This window comes from Adiantum capillus-veneris, chromosome 23 (assembly GCF_014529385.1).
Source record: "Adiantum capillus-veneris isolate H3 chromosome 23, ASM1452938v2, whole genome shotgun sequence".
Lineage (NCBI taxonomy): Eukaryota > Viridiplantae > Streptophyta > Polypodiopsida > Polypodiales > Pteridaceae > Adiantum > Adiantum capillus-veneris.
In genome coordinates, this window is record NC_140953.1 from 105,248,148 (window position 1) to 105,262,246 (window position 14,099).

General features: G+C 40.1%; 1 protein-coding gene across 1 annotated transcript; it reads right to left on the minus strand.

Annotated features, from left to right (window-relative positions):
- Window positions 1-12,445: 12,445 nt before the first annotated feature.
- LOC147428297 (uncharacterized) lies at window positions 12,446-12,697 on the minus strand. The gene has a single exon (XM_086497477.1). It carries the CDS (start codon window positions 12,695-12,697, stop codon window positions 12,446-12,448), a length of 252 nt encoding a protein of 83 aa, XP_086353603.1.
- Window positions 12,698-14,099: the final 1,402 nt, after the last annotated feature.

Below are 14,099 nucleotides of genomic sequence, written 5' to 3' on the forward strand. Positions count from 1 at the left end.
AATCTAGAGATGTGTAGAATTGTGTAGATGATGATGCAATGTAATACAATGCTATGTTGATGCAATGTGGATTGAAAATTTTGCGATTTTTTGTTTTCACGCCGTCTAATGCCGAAATTTTTAAGATTTCGTGGCATATGATTTGACAAGATTCAATTGCTAATTGTTGATTGTAGGTTGCTAATTGGGTGCCTAATTGAGTTGATTGATGGTCAATTTCAAGTGTGTGTGCACTAAAATCAAGTGTGTGTGCATTCTAATTGAGTGTGTGTATGCCTAATTTTAGATGTGTGTGCACTATTTTGTCCATGTTTGTGCACTAAAACATCAATGTGCGCATTATGATTTTTCAATTTGTGTTGTACTCATGCCCAACTAATGATTTATGAAGTCACATCGCAAATTCGACAAGTTTAACCCTTTTGTGTGCGCACCTAAAGATTGGTAAAAACTGTCAATTTTTTAGTGTGTGCCTAAAAACGTGTTTAATTTGGATGATTGATTCATATTTTGATTGCATAATTGATGTTTGTAATGTTAAATGCTACATTTATGTGCTCAAAACAATGATTTATACACTCTAATTGCGTCAATTTTTGACCTAATTTTGTCGGTAATTTTGCCATTTTAATTGCTTAGTCTTGAATTTATTGATAAAAAATTTTAGCAATTGAATTGATGTGATTTGTGTGATTTTATTTGGCTGTACTAATCCCTAATGTGTGGAGAATTTGTAGAATTTTTTTCGGTATTTTTTGGATAATTTTTACATTTTTTGGCAGTTTTTGCTAATTTTTGCATTAATATTCGCTTAGTTCCAAAAACTTTTATATTTTGCGACCTTTCTGAGCTATTTTGTGTATGAGTATTAACGACATCATTATGTTCGCATTTGTGCCTTCCTGGTCAAATTTTGAGTGTTTTACTATTTTCGAGGACCGGGTGAAAAATTTTGTTGAAATTGGCATTTTTGGAAAAATTTTCTATTTTTGGTGTGCTTTTGTGTGTTGAAAATGCTTGACTATGCTTGTCGATGATTCTTTCAGATTTCTAGAATTTTTTGCAATTTTTTGGATGTTCGGGTGATTTTACCGTTTCGGCTAATTTTTTGCCTAAATTCGATTTTTTTTCGGTTCCGGAGCGTGTCTTTCGGCGCATGAACTTTCCTCGTCGGATAGATCTTTACGGTCTCTTGGGATAGTTTCCTACGATGCTAAAATAATCTTATTCTTCTTTCTTCTTCCGTTTCCTCGCCGTTCTCATGCTTCATGGCGTGTGAACCCACCCTTTACACACACAACACAAGAAGACAAAAACAAAACAAGGGGACCTCTTCTCACCGTGCTGCTGGAAACTTTTCTCTTTTTCCTTTTCTTTTATGTCATTGACTTTTGTATTTTATTCATTTCATTTTGTTTCTTTTCAATTTCATTTTTATTTCACTTCATTTCTTCTAAATTTCATTTCATTTCAATTCAATTTTATTTTTTCCGTTTACACTTTATTTTAATTTCATTTTCTTTTTTTTCTCACTTTCATTTCATTTATTTGTATATTAGTCAAAAAAATGCACAAAATTTTTAAAAAAATCATAGAAAGGTTTATAAATTTTCAAAAAAATAGAAAAACATAAAAAACTCACAAAATTTTAAAAAAGGTTTTAAAAATCACAAAAAATTTATCAAAATATAAAAACTCATAAAAAATCAAAAAAGAGTTTAAAAACATTCTAGAAAAATGGAAAAAAACATAGACAATTCACAAAAAAATAAAAAACACATAGAAAATCATAAAAATTCACAAAAACTGTAAAACACTCACAAAACCCCAGAAAATTCAAAAACTGACCTAAAAAAACACAATGAATCACAAAAAGATTTAAAATTCAAAAAAAAATAGAAAATACCAAAAAAATTCCTTAAATTCAAAACTTTTTCCCAAAAAATCGTTAAAAATCATAAAAAGACCAAAAATTTTAGAAAATTCAAAATTTCATAAATAATTATGAAAAATAAAAATAAAGTCGCCGAAGGAGCCAAAAAAAATCAAAAAGAGCCAGAAAGAGGCTGAAATGCAAAAACACATGCACGGTCGAAAAAATCACCGCCAAGCAAATCAAAAGCCAAAAAGCAAAGCCGAAAAGTGTACCGCACACCGAACAAACTGTAAAAAAGTCGGAAGAGCCGTAAATTGAGCAAACTGTGCCAAAGCGAATCCGAATAGCCAAAAAAAGCTGAAAACGATCAACTTGAAGCCGTGAGCGGCAGACAAATTTCTAAATTTATCAAAATCAAGGTGAAAATTGTCCAATCACGAGGGATTGCAAATTAAGTTGTTCAAGGCCCAGGTTTTCATCGTTTCAAAGGGTTGCAATGAATTTTGAAATTGTTGAGCTAGAGTTAATCAACTCTTGCGAGTCTGAAGAGCATCAACTGCAAAAGTGCTTTGGCTAAAGTAGTTTAATCAAAATCGAGCAGCAAAAATTCTGCTAAGCAATGTCAAAATCTGCTACGAGACAGTTTTTACAAAACAAGCCAACATGGACTCAAATCGAGCCTAGAATTCAAGTACAGCAAAGCAAGCTAGTAGCAGTTGCAACACAGATACAACTGCAACAGAGCAAATTTTACAACTTTATGGCTACAATGGAGATAAGTCTTATATGTAGATTCATAAGGCCATAGATACTTGATGAGCAGTAAAAGCAGCACATGAGACAAGATCCTACTGATCAGAGTGAAGCTAGAGTTAGAGAACTCCCATATATTCACAGACTTCACTAGAGCCATGTGTTGCAAGGTCAAAGATGAAGTGCAGAAAGAAGTTCAAAAAATCAACCCAAATGGTTATTCAAAAATCTGCACAAGCCAGCAAAACATCCATTTAGTGCATATACAATCAGGATCATTGTACATGGACTACAGTGTTCAGATCTATAATCGAGAACCAGAATTGCAAGATCCAACAGTTCAACCAATAGAAGCCAGTCTAATTGGAGAACCAAGTCAAAGACGGTACAAAGGTCAAGATGGAGCAGTCTACAATTTAATGCTTAGTGTTTTGAAAGAAGATGCCGACTACTTGGCCAGTATAGAAACATAAACTCTTCTTCAAGAGCTTGACATGACATAGCTAGTTCAAATACCACCAGTCATGGCGTATTGCTCAGATTGTGAACAAAAAGGTGGACATTTTTTTGAAGATTGTCCAAGAAATCTAGACAACAAGGATACATCAACCCGCCAAGCAAAGTACAGAGCAAATTGGAAATGCAAATCTCGATGTAAGTGCATCTAACTTGTCACTTTTAATGCAATCAGATTATTTTGCATTATCGTTAGAAGCATTAGTAAAAGCACTGCAAGTTCAAAATCAGCATAAAGATGCACAGGCACCTGAAAAGCTTCAAAATTGATTCTTTGAACAACAAATACTTGCATGGAATTTAGTAAAGGTGTCGAGATATTACCAAAGGTTAAAAAGACTGTTAGGTTTGCAAATGATTTTGCATCCACTGCCACAAGTGTGCAGTCATTCACGGGTCTAAGGGACACATCAAACAGAATGATGTTACCCTTGTATGGTACACATAACTCATATGCACACTATGTAGAACAAAAAGGGAAACTGTACAAAAAGGATCAACCAGTGTGACCACATGAAATTGAGCTATGATTTTGGTGGTGGTGATTTTGGCAGGTGTCACCACCAAAATCTCCTCCAAAGAGACAGATTCTTCCAGAAAGTACAATGGATCTTCTAATAACAAGGGTTACCCCGATGCAGGAGGATAATGCTCAACAATTACAAAAGAATACAGTATCACAGTCATACGAGTTGACATCAACGAAAAGCAGGTGGTCAAAGCAAAGAAAATGCAGATAAAGTCAAACCAAAGGATGCTGCCTCACCAATAGAAGTCATTTTAGACACAAATCCTGAGACAATCAATGCAACATTGTTGGTGAGAACAAAGAAAAGTTTTCAAGAGAATTAAAGCTAGATTTTCAGTTAGACAAGAACCTCACGTCTTTTTGCACTTGGAAAAGATGTGGCCAACCACAACTGGAAGATGTTCTTGAATTTGTGAGCATATCACGAAACAAACGAGCAGAATGCTGGGAATCATCTCCACCACCATTGAAGTAAGTTCACAGATCGTCATAGCTCAATTTCATGTGATCACAACAAAAGATATGCCAGACGACATCATAATGGGAATACCAATGGCCTAGAAGATCCTAGACATACAGAGTTCAATGAAGATGCAGTCTTCAGAGACAACAAAGAATGAAGACCAAGACTGGTCACCTGCGAATGACAACACAAAGCCCTCAAGCACAGTTAAATGGAGACTTATATCAAATCATATCTTATTGAACATGATTCATCTATCAAACAGAACTTTAGAAGAGCTTAAAGAAAATCAGGCAATAGCAAGTTAAAATCAAATAGAACAAAGAGCAACCACAAAAGCTATTGAGCAGAGAATTCCACCGAGACCAAAGGTAAAGAAGACAAATCTTGCAGACAAAGGTAAGGCCAAAGTGGACCATCCATCGATTAGCAAAGAAGAGGTGACAACATATGCCTCTACGTCAAAGAACCCTCATGGATCAGCTTCTTCAAGCAAGACAGGATTTCAAAATTTCAAGTCAAGTGTCAACCCAACTGAAACCTCTAAGGAGACACCCAGAAAAACAAAGATATATCAGCCAAAGTACTCAAGAAAGCAAAGGAAAGTCAAGCAAGTGTTGTTCCGAGAAATTTAGTAAAAGTGAATGATCCGGTTTAGATTAAGAACGAGAAATCAACACAGAAAGACAAACACATGGGATGGATAGCATCATAATGGAGCTTAAAACAACAGGAGTACTATGGAGGTAATAGACATATATGGGTACCAAAACCGCAGGTTAGAGCATATGAAGTGATGTCAGGACCCTCCCAAGAAAGAAGGTCTACAAGGTATCAACTTCAACAATATCCTTGGATACCTAAGAAGTAGGTATACAACAGAACCACATTGAAATATGCTGAAGTCAACCACAACTTTCAAGAGGATACAGAAAAAAGACGGATCTCAAACAATTTTCCTCTTGGGACAAGGATTTTACACAGGGTATACAAAGATTTGGCTACCATTCAACCACAAGCCAGCTACAACTACACCAGACGTGCATGAAGATATCAAGAAATCAACAAGACCTAGAACGAAGCAAAGTCAACAATGGAGATACAAATATCCTCAAGAGATTTGGATTCCTAAGTCTTCCAATGCTCCGGGTCAAAAGCCAGATGCCGACTGTGAACAAAGGCCTACAACAACATCAAAGACTCCTATCAACAGGCCCAATTGAAGAATCAAACAGATAATAGAGTCTTCACAGTCAAAAAAGGACAACCCAAACAACAAGAATGCAGATTTGAAGAAGCTAAAACAGATACGGAAAAAGAAACCTTCAATGCCAACTTGGTCCTTCACTAATCCTCTTTTTAGGATTCAAGCTTACTTTTACCTAAAGAAATGTTTGTAGTAAGCACAAGAATATAAAATTCAAGTCGCCAGGGTGCAAAAAACACTCTTTGGCATAGTCACAGTCGGGCTGTTGAGCCATCAAATGAGAAAAGCATTAGTCCCAAAGATTCAAGTCATATTAAACTATGTGCTAAGAGTCGTAGTTATTAGGCTTACGCTCAAGCTGGAAGAGTTGAGCATATCTAAAGTCATGTCTCTCATGCTGGATGAGATGAGCATAAGAGTCGAAGTCTATTAACTTACAATTGGTGGAGTGTTGTAGAGTCCAACACTCACCCACAGTGCACAGTAAGATGAGAGCACATATCCTCATCAACGAAACCTTTCTTAAAGGGGTGTCATATGCTTCTATAGCTACACCATCTTTCTGAAGAAATATTTCTTGCATACAATATTGTTTCCCATGCATTTTTGAGTATGCATAAATAGGATGTCCCATCATTGTACATATGCATTAGAGACTCTTTTTTGCTTCCACCTATGCACCTTGAGTGGACTACAAGAGGCAAACCAATGTTCCATCATGATACCCTCTCATATTTCCTATCTTTTTAATTCCATATCTATCAACAAATAATCTCTTGAGTACTTTATTAATATTTTCCATACTAATAAGTACTCCAATAATGCGTGTATCCCATGTTACCATATATATGTGGTAGTGATGTGTGTGAACACACTAGGACCACCGGGGCACTTTTTTCCTCTTTAGGAGGCTTTTTCCCCCGTGCATTGTATATATGCCCATCACTCTAGGGCTATCTATCTTTCCATTGGACACTAAGTAACACATTCTCAATTGTGTGCCTTGAGCTTCCTTCGTCTTCTCCAAGCTGTGTGTGTTTCTCTGCAACCCTACTTCCAACAATTGGTATCAGAGCAAGTTACGTCCTCTCGGGCTTAGTCGCCAGCTACTCCAGCACACGCCTGCTCACTTTCTCTGATTACAGTGAGGATTGGCATGCGCTCGCAGATTTACAAATATTTTGGGATAGCTCGTAGAGCTTAGTCTGCTCAGATTTTTTATTCGGGCTCATTTCGGCCTCCGTTTCCACTACAGGCAGGCTTGCACAGGCAATTTTATCATTTTGTGCAAAAAAAAAATGGGGCGATTTCTGCATAATAGGTGCCTTACAGTCATCTATGGTTTATGCTATATAGCACGTGCTGTTCCCGCTCGGTTTCTCCTATTTGCGGGCATTTTTCACATCACGTGCAGCATTTACCATGGCTGACAACAACACAGATGTCTTCAAGATATTTGTTGTTGAGGACAGGTTGGATGGGGACAATCACCCTATGTGGGCTTATATGATGCAACACGTTCTTGTGTTAAAGGGTGTTCGGAATATTGTGCAGGGCATTGATGTATGTCCTGGTTCTGAGGATGTAGGCGATGTTGAGGATGTTGCAGGTCTTGCTGCAAGGATTGCTGCTATTAGAGTTGTTTTTCCTATGGCAGAACAATCTTGTTGGGATGTAAAGCATGCGCAGGCTCATGCATTGATTGCGTTATCTATGAAGCGCACCATTGTTCCTCACATTCGTTCAGCAAAATCTGAAAAATAGGCTTGGGATATTTTGGCTGGTCTTTATGAAAGTCGCAATGAGGCTAAAATTGCTTTGCTGCGTAAAGAGTTGGAGTCGAAGATTATGCATGAGGAAGATGATATTGATACTTTCCTTGCTAGTGTCAAGGATATCAATGAGCAACTTATTTCTGCAGGTGAAGTCATTTCACACAGTTCCCTTGTGCACACTATTCTTGATGCCTTACCAGATTCTTACCAGACTTTTGTTAGTACTTGGAGACTTATGACCCAAGGAAATCTAGAAGTTGTCAAGTCTGATGCATTATGCACATTGCTGTTGCAAGAGTCACTTTCCAAAAAAAACAAGACTAGATAGCGTACAGTTGAACAGGCTTTTATTGCTTCTCAAAGAAAGGGTGGTAACAGCAATTAAGCCACTTCTTATGGTTCTGCTGCGAGTGGCAAAACTTCTATTCCCAATGCTTCTGCTGGTAGCACTCCTTCTAGAAATTTTGGTGATAAGGGCAAAATGAAGATGCATTGCCATTATTGTAAAGCTAATGATCACTTGATCAAGCAATGTCCTAAGTTGAAGGCAAAAGTGGCTAAGAAGAAAGAGGGTGGTTCCACTGCAAATGCTGGTTCCACTACAAATGCAGCCATTGTTGAGTCTTCTGTGAAAGGAGACTGTAATGCTGCTGTTGATACAGAATGGGCTTTTAGTGCAGACTGCACTTACAATCCTGTTGTCCATGATGCATGCTTGTTAGTTTGCTGCAGATTCACATGTGTGGTATTTTGATAGTGGTGCTACAAAGCACATTACCTCACATCGTGAATTGTTCACCTCTCCAGAGTCTATCCCTCATGGGAATTTAGTCACTTGTGCCAACAATGCCTCTTATCCGGTTCAGGGAGTTGGAAAGATTGTTCTTATTGCTGATAATGGCAGTTCTTTCACACTTGTTGATGCACTTTATGTACCTGGGATCAAGAAGAATCTTTTGTCTGTATCCGCACTTGCTAGACTTGGACTTGTAGCCAAATTTGTGGATGACAGATGTACAGTTCATGATCTCAGTTTTGGTGATGAAATTGTTGCATCTAGCCTTTTGTGCCATGGGCTGTATAAGCTCACTTTGTATGACAAGTGTGGATAAAATTTTGCAAATGCAGTTGTAGATTCAAGGGCTATTTTAGATGCAAAACTTTGGCATGCACGTTTTGGTCATCTGAAGTTTGCCAGTTTGCTGCGTTTCCAGAAATCTGATATGGTTGCTTCTTTGCCGCCTCTTGAAGCACCTGTCAAACATGTTTGTGAAGGTTGTATGTTGGGTAAAATGCAGCATTCTAAGTTTTCAAAGGATGGTTCAGTTAGGGCCACATGCAGGTTGCAGCTTGTGCATAGTGATATTTGTGGGTCCATGCAAACTCCGTCCTTGGGCAATTACCTATACTTCGTGAATTTCATTGATGATTACTCGAGGCATGCATGGGTATTTCCGCTTAAAGAGAAGTCCGAAGTTTTTATGTGCTTCAAACAATTTCTATCTATGGTTGAAAATGTCTCAAAATGTACTATGGGCACCCTTCGGTCCGATCCAAGGGGGGAGTATATGTCTCATGAATTCAATGCATTTCTGGCTACTTGTGGGATAAAACACCAATGTACAGTGCCTTATACCCCTCAACAAAATGGTGTTGCTGAGAGGAAAAACAGGTCACTTACAAAAATGGCACGATGTATGGTCAAAAGTCAAGCTTTGCCGCATTCTCTTTGGCTTGAGGCCATCATGTGTGCCACTTATGTACTAAATAGGTGTCCTACGAAAGCTTTGTAGTCTATTACTCCATATGAAGCATGGCATGATAGAAAGCCTTCTATTGAGCACATGCGTGTTTTTGGCCGTTTGGCATATGCTTTGGTGCCACAAACACAGTGCAGAAAATTGGATGATAAGCCTATCAAATGTATTTTTGTTGGTTATAGTGCTAAAAGCAAAGGTTACAAAGCAAAGGTTACAGGTTGTATCATCCACAAACAAAACATATTTTGGTTTCATGGGATGTAGTGTTTGTGGAAGATTCTGTTCAGCCCTTGCTGCCATGTATTGAGACGGTAATGTAAGCTCACAAGACATTTATGACACTTTGTTGCCTCTTTTCGGTGGTGGAAATACGAATGTAGGTTCCAATGAGGCAAATGTACAACCTATGGGGGTTTTTGAAAATGTTACAAATCAGCCTATTATTGATGCAGATGTACATGATGTACTTGATGAGGAAAGGGTTGAAAATGAGCAAGCTAGAGGTATGCCAAAATGACCGGTGCACACTTTGCATGACAGAAAATTGAATGCACCTTTGTCTAGTCATACTCGTTCAGGCTCTCGCCATGTATCTTATGCATCAGATTGTTATGCTTTGGCTGTGTCTAGCTTACATGATGTTGAGGAGCCTCTGTCTTTTGATGAAGCAAAGAATTCAGAAAATTGGATGGCTGCCATGCAATCAGAATATGATGCACTTATAGAAAATGACACATGGACTTTATGTGATTTGCCTCTTGGCAAAAAGGCCATTGGTACAAAGTGGGTTTACAAGTTGAAATGCAAGCCGGATGGTGAGATCGATCGCCATAAGGCTCAACTTGTTGCAAAGGGTTATGCACAGTAAAAAGGCATAGATTATGAAGAGACTTTTGCTCCCACTTGTCGCATGACTACTGTGCATTTTCTATGTGCATTGGCATTTCATTTTGGTTGGGATGTACATCAATTAGACATTGTTACTGTTTCTTGAATGGTGACATATGTGAGGAAGTTTATGTAATGTAGCCTTGCGGTTTTGTCATAAAAGGACAAGAGGACAAAGTGTGCAGATGTAAGAAGGCTTTGTATGGGTTGAAGAAATCTCCTCATGCTTGGTATAAGAAAGCTGACACTCATTTGGTCAAATGAGGCTTTCTTAACAATCCAACAGAAAGCACATTGTATGTAAAGCGTCAGGGTGATGTACTTCTCATTGTGGTTCTTTATGTCGATGATTTGTTGATCACTGGACCAAATGAGAGACTTATTTCTGAATTTAAGGCTGATTTGAATGCTACTTTTAAGATGAAAGATTTGAGGCTCTTGCATCATTACTTGGGTATACAGTTAAAGCAATGTGATATCCACCACTTAATATTCGAATATAATCATGCACTAAGCGAGATGTTGAAATAACTTACAGTTGGGTCGATGCCTTGGAAAACTTGGAGGAGATGTTTGCAACCTTAAGTCTACATGCTGGAAAGCATGTTGTATGAGGACCTCTTTCACCCGCTTGCTTTGTGCACACACTTTAAACTCTTTAACTTGACCCTTGAAAGCCTCCACGAAATCATTGCGTTGCCTCCTCTTCCTCCTCCTAGTTTGCAGTAGAACCCAACTTCCGATAGTTATTCGAGAGGAATCCATGCTTGATCATCTGTAGTATAACTGTAAAATGCTAATAGAGTCAATGGTAGTGCTAGGCCTTCGAGAAGTAGACATGGTGTGCAGTAGAATGAATACACAGAAAGGTTAGCACAAATATGAAAAAGGAAAAAAGTTTTGAGAGGGAAGTAGAGCTACTCAAAATCATATTTGGGCGGGAACAAAGATACTAGATAGAGTCTTCAATGAAAGTTCTGAAATTCCTCGATACAGAGTTAGTACGACTTACAGCATTTATGCCTTGAAAGCGTGAAATTGTGCAATTTGATGAATCAAAATAATATTTCCTCCCTTTTTTTAAAAGAGTTTGACTCCAAAATGTCGATTTTCAACGTAACGTTAGCCTTTTCCTTATTGGTCGAGCGCCACTCTCTCTCAAGAACTGAAATGCCCAAAAGTGAGTCCATCTTTCTCCTAATGTTTCCAATCTCAGATTGCCCATCTGTCTGCGGGTGGAAAAATGATGAGAGATGTAACCGTGTGCCAATGTTCATTAGGGCCAAAAACGACTCAAAAAGGGCTGTTTGTTAATCTAAGGATTAAGGAATAGTCCAATAGTTATTTGACACGTATACAAAAGTATGGCACTCTTGTTTCCTCTATTGTGGGTTTTGGTGGTCCTATTTTGACGGAGAACCACTAAATGTCTTGATCATAAGGCTGAAACTGCTATATTTGGGTGCTTTCGGCGAGAGAGCTCATTAAATTTGCAGCTCAAAGTAATGAAGTTTCGTCTTTTATTCTATTTTATATTTCACAAAAGCGTTGTCAAAAGATACGAAATCTATGTTGTAATAGGCGTGGCTGCCTATTACGAGACTGTGCTCACAGAAATGCAAGAGAGATAAGCACAACACAGCATTAGAGAGAGAGAGAGAGAGAATAAGAATACATCAGATTCCATAGCCTTTGATTATGAGAAATCCCGATACAGCGTACAAAGGAAACCCTTCCTTATGTAGAAATAATGAGCACCCTTTCATATCTCCGTAGCCCTTCCTGATTATGCCTCTTGAGATCCCCTCCTTCTAAGGGCTTATTCCCACATGAAGGTACACGACGACATGTCGGACACTCCCAATGTGATTAATGCGGTCATGTGCAACCATGTGCAGTCCGGGCACATACTAATAGGCGTGGCTGCCTATTACGAGACTGTGCTCACAAAAATGCAAGAGAGATAAGCACAGCACAGCATTAGAGAGAGAGAGAGAATAAGAATACATCGGATTCCATAGCCTTTGATTATGAGAAATCCTGATACAGCGTACAAAGGAACCCTTCCTTATGTAGAAATAATGAGCACCCTTTCATATCTCCGTAGCCCTTCCTGATTATGCCTCTTGAGATCCCCTCCTTCTAAGGGCTTATTCCCACATGAAGGTACACGACGACATGCCGGACACTCCCAATGTGATTAATGCGGTCATGTGCAGCCATGTGCGGTCTGGACACATACACTTGGCACGCACGGTGGATTGCGCGAATCCACAAGTGCATCCCTTGATTGGTTCTTTTGGAATTCGAGAAGTGTGATGCAAGAATGATTGTCGAGGCCGCTTCCTGGCTCTTTGGCTCTTTGCTCCTAGACCAACCATCTTCATCTACCCGCATCTTGAACTCTGACCAGAATTATCCTTCTTGGATCCGCAAACCTTGGATACTGCAACTTGTGCTCTTAGTTTGCCGCATCATCCACATGTACGTCGAATCATGCCTTTTGTTTTAAGATGTCTGCAGTGCTGCTCCCTATCTCCATGGCATCATGAGATCTTTGATTTGTTGTACCCTGACTACCCAAGTCTTCAGATTTCTTGGCAGTAGCGGTACAACGACTATGCTTTATCATAAGCCCATTGTGTCCAGCTTTGGATGTCTTCCTTAGCATCTTCCAATCACTCTTCAACACTCCCCTTCAAGTGCGCGTGCTTGCCATGCTCCTTTGCGCTCTTTGCGGTATCTTCAGATGCCTCATTTGCGGAGTTTGTGGCATTCTTTCCGTTGCGTTTCAGGCTATCCGCAGTCACCTTCACACTCTCTGCGGTTTCTTTGCCCTTCTCCTTGGGAGTCTTTGCAGTAATCTCGAACGAGTCTACAGTGTTGTCTACATACTTAGCTGCCCTATCCTTTGCACCATCAACGTTCATATCTAATCTGCCTCCCGAACCAGGTGGGCTATAGAACACTGCATACCATGGATTGCATCCTCCATTCTGGCAGTGGCGCTGCTGGTGGCAAACGGGCTTGGAATAAGGAAGCAGAGTGAGAAGGAGAGAGAGCCCTTGTAGCAAATAAAGGGGCTTTGCACAGGGATGGTTACGGGCTGGCAGGCACCGCTAATGCATGACATGGGGTGGCCGCTATCATCAACCTGGCGGAGGATGTTGGCACCGCACAGCAAGCCGCCTAGCATGATCCTCGGTGATATTGCCCGCACAACAGACACCGCATGCATGAGATTCTTTCGTGGTGTTCTGGCCCGCACACCATATAGATAGCTTTGAATGCTGCCGTCCTGTGTAGTCAACACCGCAATCATCGTCATCTCCAACTCAACGCCGCAATGATCTGGAGAGAGTCATATTGGGGCCATGAATAACGTCCCCGCATGCTGGAAGAACCCCGCAATCAATGCCGACCAAGAGATCAACATCCCATGTAGGAAACTCATTGAGCACTTTCTGTGCCGCAATCAAGAGAAGGGCCACATCTCTTTGAAGCATCCCCTCGCGCCTCTCTCTCCTTCAGAACTGCGTACTATATTGGACGGCATCCCCCCCTCTGATAGTGGCGCCTCCTCTCGCATCAGAACAATTAATGGCCTTTGAATCGCCTGCTCCCTTAGATTGTTATGATTCCTTTTCAATAGCCTTGTGCTCGAGCCAATCGAATCTGCAATCCAACTTGCAACAATTTTGCTTGCCTGCAATGTCCGACAACATTGTAAGGAAACTACTTCGAGCTCCGGCCTGTTCTTTCTACACCTTCTTGGCTGAACAGTGCCCTTCCTGTTCTTTCCACACTCGCTGGCAACACGCCAGGCAGCCCCTTCATGTCGCCTTCTTTCTTGCTCTTGGAATAGCAGCCAGCACTTCTTCTCTCTGTGCTCCCTCTACTTTGTCGGCACCTTTGATGCCATTTCCATGTTTACATCGCCTTCTCGGTCCCGCTCTATAACAGCAAGCCAATAATTGGCCTCTCAGGATAGCACCAACATCTGTTGCTCGCCTCCTACATTTCCCATGCTTTCTCCTTCTTGGCGGCTCGTTGCAGACCCCAACCAATCCCACTGTCTCGCATTGGACAGCAATCTGCAACCGCTCTTGATCCCCTCGTGGCTCAACCCACAGGAATTCATGCGCAAGGAAAGAGGGAGAGGAAGGGCTTGCTTGAGAAGGGCAGAAAATTTCGACATGTTTTGGTTGTTTTAGAGGCGATGGTGATGCGGCTTTAGCATAGTAGCGCTCATGGACATGGCCGGAAACCCTTTTCTGCTTCATACGACAAGGAAAAAGGCAGTTTTCCCCCAACGCCTTCCTGCTTGCATCC

What these genes read in the sequence shown, in the direction of transcription:
- LOC147428297 (XM_086497477.1), bottom strand. Translation starts at nt 12,697, where the DNA reads ATGAACGTTGATGGTGCAAAGGATAGGGCAGCTAAGTATGTAGACAAC.